General features: G+C 42.9%; 1 protein-coding gene across 1 annotated transcript in view; it reads right to left on the reverse strand.

Moving 5' to 3' along the window:
• Nucleotides 1-2,855: 2,855 nt before the first annotated feature.
• Nucleotides 2,856-13,771, reverse strand: part of Spata17 (spermatogenesis associated 17) — a 182,798-nt gene continuing 171,882 nt past the window's right edge. Inside the window, exon 10 of the mRNA XM_052200850.1 lies at nucleotides 2,856-2,936. Within this exon, the coding sequence (XP_052056810.1) occupies nucleotides 2,856-2,936 (81 nt within the window). The remainder of the gene's footprint in view (nucleotides 2,937-13,771) is intronic.

Consider the following 13,771-nt stretch of genomic DNA (forward strand, 5'->3'; position numbering starts at 1 on the left):
ACTTATTTTTTATTTTCAAGTTTTGAGTCATTCATATGCTGGATTCCCACAGAATGGAGGAAAATCAACATTGGTTTTCATGTCTAAACAATGATTTAATTAAAACTCACCTCTTCTGGTTTCCAAATAGAAGCACATTTTAGCAGAAAGACATTCTGGACCAAAGTCCATTCCAAAGAACGGTGGAAATATTCATCAGAGCGTAATGCAGGAAACAGGATGCAGAGGTCATCCACGGATGCTGCATGGGGCCCCGTTCATAAATACAAACAACGACCTCGGCCCCTTGTGACAGTGTCTTTCTACTCTGCTTACTAGAGACTTCCTGTTCGGTGGCGTGAATGGAGTTGCAAAGATAACCCAACAGTGACAGGGTCCACGGTATTCTGATTTAGGTCAAATTGATTTGGGAACCTATCACAAAGTGACCAGTTACAAAGGCAAATGAAAGAAATGAATAGCACTGCAAATTCACAAAACATGCAAAACATGAGATGAGTCAGCAGACATTTCTTTAAAGTCTGCTACACATGCGTCTTTGCATGTCTGCCATACACGTGTGTCTTTGCATATCTGTTATACATGTGTGTCTTTGCCTGTCTGCCATATACGTGCATCTTTGCATGTCTGCCATACATGTGCATCTTTGCATGTCTGCCATACACGTGCGTCTTTGCATGTCCCTGCTCTTTAATTAGATCAATGTGAAACATTTGTTACTCTTGCTCTTATCATTCACTATAAATAATCTAGCAAGTACTTTATCTTCAGAAAAAAGTAATAACTGTGCCTTATCATGATTAAGAATTTAATGTTCACATGTTTGTAATAGCAGAGGAGAACTATTAAGCTTTATTGGAGAATTTGGTTTAACACTGCCTTTGTCTGATTAAGTGAAAATTTAAAACAAAGTTGCAATATAAAGCAGAATCTGGGAAAAATATGGTTAATGAAAATCTTACCAGTCAGAGATAGTTACCATTTCTGCAATATACTAATGTATATATACATATTTTACATATACATGGTTATATAGAAATATGCTTCAAAAGATATGCAGTTATATATGTACATGTGTACATAATACGTTGTTATGCAATCAAATTGAACAGTGGTTTAAAATAAAGCCTTCTTAAGAATACAAGGTAGGCATTTTGTCAGATCAGTGGGTAAAAACATTTTCTTTTACATCAGCATAGAATTACATTGTACCTGCTTTCACTGAATTTTCTATATTAATCAGCATTTGGGTTAGTTCCAATATTGTTGTGTAGTACTTTCCTCTGAATTAAGGCATTTCATCCTGGAGGGAAACTTCTTAAGGCTCAGGAAGTTCTTAAGGACGCTCCTTAAGAGTCAGGGAGTAAACAACTCACAAGTCTCACAAAGTCTCTGAAACCAACCAGATTCACAAAGCCCCCCTCCCAGAGGTCATATAAGCAGTAAGAACTGCTGAAGAGGGTACTGTCCACTGGGCTGCCTCCAAGTCCTCAGAGTGATCGAGGGTTGTAACTTTCACGAGTTGTCTTCCATGTTGGAGTGGGCTTTCAGGGATGCAACTGCCTTGGAGGTGTCTGCATCCCTGTAAGGAAATCCCTAACGGTATTCCCTAAGTAATCTAAGAAACTCACTTAGTTACCAAGTTGAACTTTGATGGTCTGGTGACTTTTCTATCATCAGTTCTTTTTCTGACAAGAATAGATGATTGCTCATATGTCCCAGAAACAGCATCACACAAGAAATACTTCTTTATAAAACCATTATAAACAGAATTAATAAATATTTCAATTAAAAATTGCATACATATATGTGACATACTGTGGGCTACAGATACATATATATTCAATGGCAATAATACTTTAAACCTTTGAAACTGTTCTTACTTGGTGACACAAATATGACATTTTTCTATTAACTAGGAATATTTTCATTTCCTCTTAGGTATTCTTTTGGTACACTTAAGTGGTAAGTATTAATATCTGTCTTTACTATATTAACATCCAAACTGAAGCCTTCAGAGATACATGTGACGTAGAGGAAACCCAGGACACCAGATGTCAGGAGGCTGTATGTGCGCCATGCTCTTCCCAACAGGCCGGTGTGTGCTCCCTCACTTGCTGGCCTGGGAGGACACTGGGCAATCTAACACACGTGTCCCCTTACCTGTTGCCCTGGAGGACACTGGGTTATTTTAACACACATGGTTTCTTATTTGTGGCCTTTCCCTTCAACTGTCTTTTATCTCAGACCTGCTTAAGTTGTGCAAAAAAAGAAACACACAAACACACACATACACACACACCACAATATTGTCTATGATCTTAGTCCAACTGCAATCATTTTTAAATCTAAAATATATTAGCAATGAATATAAAATTATTGAAGCTGTATTTGGTTCTTGAATTTTAGTGGTTATCTTTTTTCTTGTCTATCCTGAAAACTTTGGTAATTATCAGAGACCCTGGACTCTTCCTATCAATCTAAATTAAGTAAAGAATTTTTGACTATAATATTTAAAAAGTCCTGAGAAACATTTTAGCTTTTGAGATACCTCTGGTATATTTTCAGGCACTGTGTAAATCTTTACTGTGCCATTTAATTAAAAGATAAAGAATACCTCAGACATTTGTTAGTTCTGTTAATGCATTTTAGTCCATTTTAGAGAAGATATTTAAAAAATAAAACCAATTGTTGAAATTATCAGATTAGAATTAAAGACATTTATGGTATTTTACCTTACATGAATATTGTTACAGCATTTTAAAAGTACCTCACAGTTAAGTCAATCTCATTTGATTAGCAGTTTGTTTAGTATATAATTGGAAGTACTCAGAAAACGAAAACAATGCATACCTTTATACAATTTGCCCAGCTTTCGAATATAACTTTCCGTACTTTGAGAAGAGTTCAAAGGATGGCAGAACAGTCTGGAAATCCTGAGGGAAAGAGCTCAGGTTACCACAGAGATCACACTGCTTCCCATGGGGTCACTCAGGTTACCACAGAGACCCCACTGCTTCCCACGCGGTTGCTACAGCTCTCATGCGGATTAGCTTGAACCCTAAGGTAGATTTTAACAACGACCCTTTGCGTTTCCTCATCACCTCCCCCCCCCACACACACACATTTTGGATATTTTATCAGTTTAAAGCTTTCATTAAATTCGCATTTGTTTTTCATTTGCTTGCCTTTTTGTTGTGTGTTTCTGTTTTTTGTTTATTATTTTTTTGTTGTGGTTATTTTTTGAGACAAGGTCTCACTCGCTGTGGGGCCTGGCAGGCCTGGACATCATTACACGGACATGTGTCAGTCTTCCTCTGTCTGTCTCCTGTATCTGGGATTATAGGCACACAGCACCACTTGTTGCAAACACACTTTTTAATGTCTGTGGGTGGTACATGGAAGCAGCTCTGGGCCAGGCCAATATGAGCTCTAATTACAAACTTGCAAGGAGTTTGCAAGATGCTTGACTTTGCCTTGGCTTTAGGGTATACTGTACTTGGTTTTGGCAAAGTAAACATTTGTTAACAGAATCACACAAAGAGGAGTGTGATATGTCCGAGTCTCTCACTAGAGGGTGTGCTGGAAGCACCTCACATGTGACTTGTTCTTTAGGCGCAACATGTAGAAGTTTTTTGCAAGTAGCCAGATTTGAAGCATTTGATTAAGAAAAGGGTATTTCCACAGCAGAGGGTTAATGAGGCAGCTCCTCTGCAGCAATTCCAAATACTGTGAATAAACTGAAGAGGTTTTTTCTTAAGAGTCTATTAGTGAAGAAAATTTTGTCTGAAACTTTCTGGCTGAGGAAAGTCTAGGAGAAAAGCCCCGTCCTTGGGCCAGGTCTTCAGAAGGCCCACACTTTGCAGCTACATAAAACCAACATTCTCAAAGGAGCCTGTGGTGTGTCTGTGTCTCTGCGGTCAGGCATCTGACTCTGCTCTGGAACAGTAGGCTCCTGACCCTAAATATCTGCTTTGATGACTAACCTCAGGACCCAGCAAAATGCCTGCCCTTGGCTGGGTTTGTCTGCCTGAATGACTGTGGTGGGCCCTACTTCCAAGTGCAGAGACAATGTGTGCGATGGAGACTCAGATAAAAAACGAATGAGTTAGTCAGAACGAAGTGCTTCCCTGTAAGCAGCATGTGGGTGAGTGTATAATGAAGTTGGTTTCCCTATAGGGCAGCTGAGTTCCTTCTGTTCCAGACACATAGCAGAGGCGATCCAAAGCCCTCTCACTGTTGGCAGTATCTCAGTCATGTTTACCAACAGCTAGTATCTCAAACAGCTCTTCACCTTGAGTCTATAATGTTCTGTTGTCTGTGTCACGTGGTGACTTGATGGGCATCATGACCTAGAACTGTGAATAGCTCCATTTGTGTAAGTGCGTACAGCAGTATCTTATTTAACTTTCAGAACAAATAGACCTGTCCCACATGAAAGACTCAAGAGGAACGAAATGTGATAGACATCAGAAATTTAGCTCTAGATACAGGGAAAATGAAATCGTTAGTTTTTCTTATTCTTAATTTATCAGGTAACAGTCTTGGTTATGGAGTTATAGTAGCAGCGATATGATTGGTGAATACAGCAAATGATAGCAATACGATGCAGAAGGAGAAAGAAACGATGGGAATCTGTTAACATCTTTTAATCATAGGCGAGGCAGCGGCACTTGGACGGTGACTCATTTGCTGTAAATATGTACCCACACTCTAGGGTAACCGTGAAAACATTTTTAGGGACTGCAGCCGAGCCTGAGAGGGAGGAGACATGGAACGTTATAAAACAGTCAATTAACAGCAGATGTGCTAGATAAAGATGAAAACAAACTCAGGCTAAATAAAGGGCGAGCGTAACAGAAAGAGCAGTTACCTCGGTGGTCAATAGTGAGCCAGATGCATTAATAGTCATTTTATACAGACATGCTCTCAGTGCCCCCGGACGGACAGTGGAAGGCCCTAAACCCCACTTTAAATAGAAGACACAAACAGTGCAAAGGAGGTGGACAGAGAATGGCCCTGCATATTCACATTAGCCAAGGAAGAGATAAAAATTCTATATTAATTTTGGATAAAACAGGTTTCAGAGTAAGGCAAGTGATCGGGGATAATGGGAGTGACTGTAGATTGCTAAAGGGGTCAAGTCTCCAGGAAGACCTGTCAATCAGTAATGGCTATGTTTCTAGAATCAGAGGGTCAGCATACATGAGGCAAAGACTGATAGAGCTGGTAAGAAGTGGATGGGTTCACTATTGTACTTGGCAAATTCCACACCTCTTTATCAGTGACTGACAGATCCAGCAGGTAGAAAATCAACAAGGGTGTAATTGAACTGAACAGCACTGTCAATCAACTGGATGTCATTGACATCTATAGACTTTTTTATCCACTAGCAGCAGGGTGCACACTTTTTACAGATTCATATAGAAATACCACCAAGACGAACTATGTACTGGACCATAAAACACTTTAACAAATTTAAAACAAACCACATAAGCACCATTTCGTAAAGCAGCCGACTCACGTGGAGCATCAATGGCGGATACACGGAAACCTCCAAACCCGACTGAGAGAGGAAACGAAGCTGATGCAGATGGCGGAAGCTCCAGTGGCAGTGCAAGCAACAGGAGCCACATGGACAGAGGAAGACAAGGCCGTGCCCAGTGACCAGAACATCTGCTTCAGGAAACCAGGAGAAGAGCGCTCACCAGCATGCAGGAGAAAATAACTCAGCAGGTAAAGTGCCTGCCCCTCAAACACAGAGGCCCGACTCTGCACCCCAGTACACACGTCACCCCTGTACCACTCAGGCAGAGACGGGGAGCCCCTGGGTGGATACCAGCTGTAAGTGGTGAGGCTCAGTTTCCTCGGTGACAAACCCTGTGACAAGAACAGGAGACAGGACGTGCCAGGCAGTTCAGGTGTGGGGACCTTAAGGCTGAGGGGTTCTGTTTCCTCCACTGCACTGGAGTGCTCTCGGGTTTTCCCAGATACCATTTGCCTCAGTGAACAAAGTGCAAAGTAACGAGGGGGCGATGGCCTGTGTCAGCTTCAGGCCTCCACAAGCAAGGGCACATATGTGTATATGTGCCTGAACACACACATACACACATGCACACAAACATATGCATGTGCACACATACATAAATACACATACACACATGAAATAGGGGAACAGAAACATCAAAAACATCACAACTTCCTTGTAAACATCGTAAACATCGATAAACCCAAAGAACTACTAACTGAGCTGAACAAGGAAAGAAAGCAAAGACACCAATGCAGACCTCACCTGAGGCTCCGACAGGACAATACAGGATAGAGGAAGCTTACAGCTGGAAACTGGGTAACAGGCAAATTGGCCAAGGCTCTCAGAGACACTGCGGAAACTCTACTAGGAAGAGCAGGTGATAGGAACAGCCTGTATCTATTTAAGAATGGAAACCAGGCATTGTTCTTCCATTTGGCCCTAACGGTGGCTCATTAACTATCTAGTGGGGTGGTGGGCCTTGTTTCTTCATTGTGGCGATGAACAGGGTGTACAAGGCTCACAGCTCCCTGTTGTCTTCCTTCTGCCCACCAGCAGTTAGAGTCTGCTGGTGGTCCACATATTCTGTCCTCTAAGTGTCCACTAAAGTAACCCACGGTTCTCTGACAAGTTCAGAGCAAATCCCTGTAAAGCTGTTTTAAACAAGTGCCCTGAACATCCATAAACACGTGCATTGATGTGTACAGATAAGATTAGGAGTGATTATAGTCAGAAGTTCTGGCTTTCCTTCCTTCAGTCCTGTTATGCTCTTGTGTTCTTAATTTCTGACTTCAGTGAGTTATCGAGTTTCCCCTCCCCACGCACCCAGCTAGCATCTGGGACTATGTGCACAGAGTGCTGCGTTCTGTCCAAGCACCAGTATGAGGACTTAGCCCTGCCAGGGCCAGACAGTGGACGCGAGTTTACAGTTATGTGGAGGAGCATGAAGGGGTCCGCTCCGTGCTATAGAAGAGACATCTTTCAGAAAGTCTTTACCACCTTTGCTTCAATTTCTGATTTCCAGGCCCTCATAGCATTAATTAGTAACTAACTGCAGCTTTTGTCAAAAGAAGCCTCTGGTCCTGATTCCAAGTTCCATACAAGTTGCTTCTGACACAATCACCCTGCCATGAGAAGCGATTTATTCACAAGAAGCCACTTGTACGATGGGGTTGGGCTAAACAGGTTAAACAGGGGCTGGAGGTTGCTTTTCTGAAAAACATTCTCATCAAGAAAAACACTAGGGAGAGTGATTCTACATTCTGCTGCAGCTGCTGCTTGCCAGAGCAGACAGCTTTTGCTGTGAGGATGCCCAGCCAAACACAAACCATCCACTGCCACAATGAGCTCCTTGGGACAGCTTAGGAGTGTTGGGAGGTGAATGGCTCTCTCAGCTGGAAAGCAGCCCAGGTCCATTTCAAACCCAAGTCAAAAAGAGTGAATGTCCTGGGCCACTCACCCCAGGTTGGCAGCTGTTGTGTTTAGCTGGTCATTTAAGTCTTTACAGCAGACAGTCACAGCTGAGCATGCAACCAACCAATGTCAGTGCCCCTCGGTGAAACAACACTGCTGTAAGTACCATGGCCAGAGCCCCAGGAGACCCGTCAGGCGGGGAGGAGGATCACAGGTCAGGCACATACCTATCAGCTGAAATTACTTTAATATAGTCAACTTTAAAATATTGCAGAGATTTTTTCTCTTAAAACTAAAAATCCAAGGTAGATGATAAGAGATGTTTGTCTGAATATTAAATGCTATTTCAGTGAAACCTATCTCCTGAATGAAACCAGAGATGCTCTTGCTAGTTAGTCTTCCAGATTTTCTTTTCTTTTCTTTTTCTTTTTTTTTTTCAGCTCCTTACCAATTTTTTTAAATTTATTGATATATTTATTTACATTTCAAATGATTTCCCCTTTTCTGGACCCCCACTCCCCGAAAGTCCCATTAGTCCCCTTCCCTCCCCCTGTTTTACCACCCAACCCTTCCTACTTCCCTGTTCTGATTTTGTTCTATACTGCTTCACTGAGTCTTTCCAGAACAAGGGGTCACTCCTCCATTCTTCTTGTACCTCATTTGATGTGTGGATTATGTTTTGGGTATTCCAGTTTTCTAGGTTAATATTCACTTATTAGTGAGTGCATACCATGATTCACCTTTTGAGTCTGGGTTACCTCACTTAGTATGATGTTCTCCAGCTCCATCCATTTGCCTAAGAATTTCATGAATTCATTGTTTCTAATGGCTGAATAGTACTCCATTGTGTAGATATACCACATTTTTTGCATCCACTCTTCTGTTGAGGGATACCTGGGTTCTTTCCAGCCTCTGGCAATTATAAATAGGGCTGCTATGAACATAGTAGAGCATGTATCCTTATTACATGGTGGGGAATCCTCTGGGTATATGCCCAGGAGTGGTATAGCAGGGTCTTCTGGAAGTGAGGTGCCCAGTTTTCAGAGGAACTGCCAGACTGATTTCCAGAGTGGTTGTACCAATTTGCAACCCCACCAGCAGTGGAGGAGTGTTCCTCTTTCTCCACACCCTCACCAACACCTGCTGTCTCCTGAATTTTTAATCTTAGCCATTCTGACTGGTGTAAGGTGAAATCTCAGGGTTGTTTTGATTTGCATTTCCCCAATGACTAATATCCACTTATTAGTGAGTGCATACCATGATTCATCTTTTGAGTCTGGGTGGTGCTTTCAAGGAGTACCTGACGTTTTTCATGCAAATTAAGCCTAAATAAACCCACTAAAAGTGTTGAGTTACTTTCACTCACTTTGGAAGCCACATGGCTGAGAAATATATTTTTAATTTCCTACTGGTTTGGGTGCAGGTGAAGTTGTTGATATCTGCGTCATGATGACAATGATGACCCTCTCTGCAAGGACGCCAAGGCAGCTCTGTCCGAAGGCTGCTGCTTGTCATGTGCGCATGCGCAGTGGGCTCAATCTCACCAGGTCACTCCTCTTGCTGAGCACACATCCTGTGAAGAGCTGTAAGGCCTGAGCACAATGAAGACCGCCTGTGTCATCACTGAGGCACGCTCCTCTTCTCCCATACGGTGCCCTCCCACGGGCCTCGTTTGTCTGGAACTCTGCTACCCAGCCTGGCCTCACACTCCGGATCCTGTTGCCTGCTTTACAAATGCTGTGGCTGTGCTCCAGGCTAGGCCACTCTGTCCCTCTGCCTCACAAGTATCCAAACACAGAGGGCCTACACTCCTGAGACACAGATGGGTGTCCAGTCTCCTCACAATTGGCCACCTTGTGAATAAACTTTCCCCTAACCACTCACGGTTTCAGTGAGTGGCATTTGGCACCCCGGCAAAGGTGCTCAGACAGACAGGTTCTGTCTCACTCCTGTCAGATGAGGAAGCTCTGGACACAAGAGCATCTCCACAGTTTTACCCAAAGCACAAACACACTGAGCAGGGGCCTGAGCTGAAGGTGCTCCTGTGTTTCCACCAAGGTTTCTAGAAAATAGCTTCAAGGGTTCTTTCTGTTCTTTGTATTCTAAGTCACAGGAAACCACGTGTGCATGCTTTGAAAGGGTCATTGTTTAGCTGTGAAAAATGATGATAAATTGTCGATCTGAACCTAAACAAAAGCAGAAATCATCTGCATATTGCCATGGCCTGGAGGCTGCGGATGCCCCCTCTCCCCTTGGCATTGCCCACAGACTTCCTAGGGCCTTACTCTCAGGAGTAACTCTGCCTTGGAGCCCAGGGCGTCCAGAAAAGTTTTGTGATCTCAGACAAGTCCCCAAATCTCTATCATATTTGTTACCTCCTAAATTGTGGGAAGCTGAGTCAGGGGGATCACATGTTTGAAGTCAGTCTGAGCTCCATAGAAGGTTCCTCGTGACTGTGTGCCAAATAGAGAGACATCACTTCAGTCGACGACATCAGAGCAGTGTCCCGCATATGCGTACTTATTTTTAGAGTAAATATGGTGAATAGTCTCGTGTGCTTTCCAGGCCTCACTGGCTTAGGGTAGGGAGGGCAGAGCCAAACTGGGGAGTTGTGTATTTGAGTTGCTACTTTCTCTGCTCTCTGGAGGCATCTTTCTCCAGAGCTCCACCCTCTTACTGCCACTCCTTGAGCTCACCTGTTTAGTCCTCATAGTCACTCCCCATCTTGTGCACTGTCTTGGCTACAAATGCACACATAGGCACTGACAGGCTAGAAATGTGACTCAGCACATAAGCAGTGGGGAGTCTTGTTGACAAATCTATGGGGTACACATCTCATAATAAAAGGAGTATACAAGATAACAATATGTCAGAAAAAATAGCTGCACATACGGAAATTGACATTTGCACAGAAATATAGGTATAGATATTAATTTCATTGAAATAAAACAAAGTAAGACATCCAACTAGATACTATACTGTAGTTAGGAAGGTGCATGGCCTGCTCATTGGTTTTTATCACACAGCTAATAACATCATAGCAGGAGGTTCCGGTAACATCACCTGTGTGTACAAAGGTGACACAAGGTAAGCAGGAGGGATGTTGGAGAGACTGGTACTTAAGGGAGCCGGCTTGCACATGGCTAGTCTACTGGAAAATACGCTGCAAAAATGTTCAGGGCTAGTATCAGGATGGCTTCACAAGAACAAATTACAACGGGAATAACAATAGACACTAACATTATAACATTCTGAAATAAGTGTTGCTTGGTGGAAGGAAAACCAAATGCCTCTGTGTAAGGAGGCTCCCTAAGGATGCTCTCATTGAGGACAGGAATTGCTGAAAGCCAGTTGACATTTTGTTCATAGTTGTATTCTCCAGGTTTAATTTAGCTTAGTTGATAGGCACAGAGTGGGCTTGGTAACTCCCTGGCCAAAGCCATGGCTGAATAAATGCACACATGGGCTTGGCTCTGCATCCCTTTGTGGGCAGCGCATCTTCAAGTCTGTCTGTCTTTCAGCCTGCCTCTCTAGAAATGTCGTTAGCATCCTAGTGTCAGCTCACACATCGGCTGAAGCCGTTAAGGGTCCCAGCTAGCAGATCCAGCCTTGTGTCACTTTAAAGCTACAGCCTAAGTCTCACAGTACTTGTAAGATATTAATCAAGAGGGTCGGGTCTACTAGCAAGAAGGAATGTCAGACACTATATCAGAGTTGCATGACCAGGGCCTTCATCTGTCTTGTCTGTGTCTTCCTGAGCCATCATAGTGCTGAATACATTATGCACATGCAATTACACATAAATAAATCTTAACTAAATAGAAATGCAGGCCTTTTAAGTGTGACTCTATTTTGTCAGAAAGTGGGTATGATGCCTGTAATAAGGACTTCATACGAACACAGCTGTCACACAGATCTAGACCCCTGACCAGCACATCTCTTACTGCTCAGTTGTTACCCACAATCCAGTGCTTGCAGACCATGTATAGGGTCAGGACTCTCACATCGTCAAACACAGTGCTTAGAAGTCTGCGTGCTTTGAACCAAGGCCATTCTCACCCTCTCTGGTCCTTTTTAGTCATTAGAACCCCACTTTGCCCCATGCAGGCCACAATAGCTAGAATCCTCCCAAACCATGCCAGTAATAAAATTGAGACATGGTTTTAATGTCCTCTCACCTTTCTGTAGCAGCACTGGCCATGAAGAAACTCTCTGACCCACCTTGCCTATCAGGAATGCCAGAGGCATAAATATTATACAGAGACACTAAGAACAACAAACAGATAGGCCCTTGTGCATTTCCCTCTGCTTTAAAAAAATTACACAATACCACTTTTTTGAAGCTCATTCCAATTTGGTTATCTTTTCCTCATAGAACCTGAATATCAGAGCAGATGGTGCCCATGGGCATTTAGATCTACAGTTTAATATTTGGTGTTCATGGTGACCCTGTAAAATGGAAGTACCACAGATGATGACAGTGAGGTGTATACTCTATAGTCAGGTCACAGTTCTGCCGTGACAAGTCATTACGCATGAACATGTAGCTTCCAGGACAACATGGCACATTCTAGGCTACCTAGGTGGGAAAAGGGCAGAAAAAGACAGATCTTAACGAGATCTTCACGGGTGACAGCCATGTATAGGACATTCCCTTATTCAAAGTGCTTGGGACTGAAATGTTTGCACATTTATGACTTTTCCTATGAATGGATTTTTGGAATAAGTACATAAGTGTAACTCAGTATATATGTTGGTGATGGGCCCAATCCAAATAGCAACATCCGTTATGTTTCACAATCACAGCACACACTCAGCTGAAGGTAATTTTATCAATGACTTAAATGGTTCTGAGCATGAGTGAGCCTCGTGGTGACTCTCACAACAGGGTCTCATGGTGACTCTCACAACGGGGTCTCATGGTGCGGCCCTTTCTACTTTTGGACACTTCCACCAAAAAGAGTTGCAGATTTGGGGTTTTCAGGCCAGGAAATAGTTATGTACAATAGAATTTGAAATTTAGTTTCAAAAAGATTAATTTTGAAGTCAGGACAATTTCTCTGAGGTAAGAAGAGGCTAATGTGTGAGTGGAACTTTTGCGAATATTCTGTACACCCATGGCCACTTGCCAAACTGAGATTCCCACCATTGCTCAGAAACTATCACATTTGTTACATTAGTTTCTTTATGCTCTTTTTAAAAACTGATTTTAAACATTCATTTACTTATTCATACAGTCTTTTAGATCAAGTATTAATCAAGTGCCTTGGCAGTAAGAATACAATAATGATTGTTAGACAAAATTTCCTGTCTCCATGGAATGAAAATTTCTAGAAACAGGAGACAGGTAAGAAGCAAACATAGGAAAGAAATGGGAGACAGACGGGTAGGGCTGGAGAAGCACCTGCGATTGATTCCCAATGCCCTGGGTGTCATTAGGTGTCAGGGAGGCTGCCTGAGGACACATCTGCCCAACCTCAAAATACAGGTATGAGTGGGAGCACAGCCAAACCAAGTCTGTCACTACAATTCTCATGTCATATCAAGTGACCCAAACCAAAACACCCCCAAAAGATGGTAGCAAATTTTGGGGGTGCCTAAAAATTTTCAACTGAAAGTTGTTAATGGATTGATATTTGCAATGCATAACGCTGGTCAGTGTGCAGACATAAATTAACGGCCTCTTTAGAGCAGACGCCGAGCTAGAGGTACCCTGGCCTTGCAAGCTTAAAGAGCTCTTCCAACTCCTACCCCTCCCTCATGGCCAAGTCTGACCCATATGCTGCCAGCCTCTTGCGCACACCTAGGGAGAGGGGTGGGGCAGCTCAGAGGTAAATGAGTGCCAGCCCAGTGTACTGAGTGCTCTTGGTACTTTTATACTTCCCAGCAGCACTGTCTGAGAAAGACACAGAAAGATGGGGATGACTATGGATAATGGTTATCTCTTTCCTTCACTGAGCCCTTAAATGGTGTCTGATATTAAAAAGAAATTAGTTTGGAAGAAATTCAAATAGAAAGACTATGTGTTGTCTAGGCAGCTGGGGATTTGTATGCATGCATGTCTGTATGTCTATCTGTCTGTCTGTCTGTCTGTATGTATGTATGTAATATATATGTATGCAGGCACATTTGCCTATGGATACACATATAGGCCAGAGGAAAACATCATTAGAAAGTGTCCTTCTATCGTTCTATGCCTACCTTATTTCCTTGCAACAAAATGTCTCACTGAATTTGGAGCTCCCTGTTTTCAGCCACATGGCAACCAGCAAGCCACAAGGATCCTCTTGTCTCTGTCTGCCCCTCCCAGCAGGGGTTACAAGTAATCAC

This window comes from Apodemus sylvaticus, chromosome 12 (genome assembly GCF_947179515.1).
Source record: "Apodemus sylvaticus chromosome 12, mApoSyl1.1, whole genome shotgun sequence".
Taxonomy (NCBI): Eukaryota; Metazoa; Chordata; class Mammalia; order Rodentia; family Muridae; genus Apodemus; species Apodemus sylvaticus.